Source organism: Montipora capricornis, chromosome 8 (genome assembly GCF_036669925.1).
Source record: "Montipora capricornis isolate CH-2021 chromosome 8, ASM3666992v2, whole genome shotgun sequence".
Lineage (NCBI taxonomy): Eukaryota > Metazoa > Cnidaria > Anthozoa > Scleractinia > Acroporidae > Montipora > Montipora capricornis.
In genome coordinates, this window is record NC_090890.1 from 46,401,473 (window position 1) to 46,403,972 (window position 2,500).

The 2,500-nt window shown below is 40.3% G+C and overlaps 2 protein-coding genes across 2 annotated transcripts in view; one reads left to right on the forward strand and one right to left on the reverse strand.

The window, feature by feature from the left end:
- LOC138060172 (uncharacterized) overlaps positions 1-972 on the reverse strand; it is a 7,233-nt gene extending 6,261 nt beyond the window's left edge. The window contains exon 1 of the mRNA XM_068905894.1: positions 937-972. The gene's annotated coding sequence lies outside the window, so the exon portion shown is untranslated. The remainder of the gene's footprint in view (positions 1-936) is intronic.
- Positions 973-981: 9 nt separating this feature from the next.
- Positions 982-2,500, forward strand: part of LOC138014072 (protein HID1-like) — a 35,805-nt gene continuing 34,286 nt past the window's right edge. Inside the window, exon 1 of the mRNA XM_068861101.1 lies at positions 982-1,977. Within this exon, the coding sequence (XP_068717202.1) occupies positions 1,975-1,977 (3 nt within the window). The 5' untranslated portion in view covers positions 982-1,974. The remainder of the gene's footprint in view (positions 1,978-2,500) is intronic.

Genomic DNA, 2,500 nt, shown 5'->3' on the forward strand with positions numbered 1-2,500 from the left:
AACAAATGTTATTACCACTTTCTCCTCAGTTGTTTTAAGACCCTGAGTATTGGTCAGGAGGGAGTTGAACTCAAGACCTCCCCCAAGGTAGCCCGATTCTCAACCAACTGAGTCAATCGGTCGCCTCTACCACTGGCTTATCAAACTATTTGGAAGGGTGGACATTTGCGAGAAGTTACAAGTATCCTAAGACAGTTGAAAGTATGAGCAGGGCCGCTTCGATCTTTCCTAGATGAGTCTTATCTGAAAAAGATCGAGGAGTGTCTTAATTTTCCATGCGAAAATGCAGTGTGCATGGGTTCGAATCAAGTTTAAGCTTGGATTTATCTCAGGCTTTTTTGCAAGTAGTGCTTAAGTTGTTCCATAAACCACGACACTCGTTCGCTTTGAAGTTTAAACTATACAAGCTGAATAACCGAAAAATACAGAAACAATTCCGATTAAGGGAAACCATTTTGTATCTCTTCCGCTGCCCGGAGGTGAATAGTTCTTTTAGTTCACCAATCAGAACGCGTGAAAAGCACTTTTGCCAATTTTGGCACTTACCAATATCAATTATCAATGGGTGGGGTGGTGCAGCTTTCTTTTACATGGGGGTTGGGTGAGTGAATGGTTTGTTATCTTTTAAAGTAATCTAAAATTAACGACCAAGTCGAATCAGAAGTGCGTGAAATATCGCTAAGGCGCCAAACTCACGAGCAAAAAAAGTGAACTCTCTTGCTATGGTCAGTGGGATAAAGTGTATATTAACGATCAGCGAAACTACAAAATGGAAACCTGACCGAGTTTATCGTGGCAGACTGCCAATGTTTTCTCCAAAGGTATCAAAACAAATTATAATTATGAAAACGGGCCGGGGAAAAGACATCACAAAATATGGACTCAAAGGGCTTGATTGAGGTGCCTTTACTATTAATACTAGATATTATTGCACACCTGGCTAAAATCAATAGTTCCAAGGCAATTCTCTTCCTGTGGAAAAAAAAGAGGGTAGTTTCAAGAAACTACATTGTACAACGCTCTTGCAGATGACTACAAAATTTCCTCCAGAACTTTGTAAGGTCAGACTTAGCGTGTGAGGGCCTTTTCGCGTCCAAAAAGAACCAACGAGGTGTACACTCTATGCATCATTTACGGTTGAATCCAGAGACTATGAAGTTCTTTAAAACCTCTAATTTCACTGTACAAAGGAAGAGTCTGCCACAGAAGGGCAGGGGAATCTTTGTCACATCATTGCAGGTTACATTTTGTTTCCTTAACTTGTGCATGAGTTTTGTCACAGAAGGCAATCTGCTATTTACTTTGTGTCTATTGTTTTCTGAATGCGAGCCGTTCTAATACATGCATCCTGAGTGACGCGTTGAATCGACAAAACGGTGACAGGGTGAAAGAGGAATTTGAGGTGCGATGTTTACTTGAGGAGTGGTGGGTTTTTCTTTCAGGGAGGGGAGGAGGAAGAGGGACACTTAATAATGCCATAAAGAGGAGCCAATAACCCTGAAGTGTTGATCTCTTTCATTTGGCTTTGATTTATCAGTTTACTGTATTATCTATTAACATTTAGAATACGGCTCCGACCACATTATGGTCAATCAGATTGAGGCTGATGACCACAACACAACCAAATGCAGCTGTAGTACGACACCGTATGAGGGATTGCTCACGCTTGATCCTATTCATATGTTCACGCGCGTGTTATAAATAATAAAGATTGATTGATTGAAGATTGGTTGATGCAAAATCATGGATTGTGCGAGGAGTGATACAGCCACGTTTTTTCCTGCAAAACTCTAGTACCGGACAACTGATGGGTCACATTCCACTCCAGATAGAGATTTCTGGGTTAATGGACTTCTGCCATAAAGAACATGAATCCATTGGCTGCATTTCTGAATACATCTTTTGCGCACAAGCTCGGCTTATGCTAATGACACCGACAAGTCACTGAGTCTAATATTTAGCAACATTTGGATAATGGTAGGTATGATATCAACAGCAATAAATTTATAAGTAGAACAACGACTTCTCCAAAGGCAAGGAAGATCACTGATCTTGATGCTTCATAATTATAATTATTCTCTGTTTGTACTGGGGAACATATTATACCGTTTTTTCTGCAGCTCTGTAGTATGTTAAGTACTGTCCATCTAGGGTAAACCATCTTTTTCGGAATCCCTTCAAAAGGTAAAATTAATAAACATAAGCTTCTAAAACATTGATATCAAATCTTCAAACAAAGAGCTAGTGACACAGTCACTCTGTCACACCTTAAATGTGAATAGTTAAGGAGTGCTTTCTCGTTTCCGTTGAATTCAAGGCTGACGTGCCACTCGGGTGCGGTGTCCTCGTAAACAATTCCTGTATAAGTTATTTCTGAAAAACAATGGGAGTTCGAGCAGGAATGTAAACAGGGTCGATTTATTCCCAGAGATTCCCAACAATCAATGGCCTCGCATGGTACCAAATCACCTCACTTTCGGTAAGATTTAAACTAAACGGT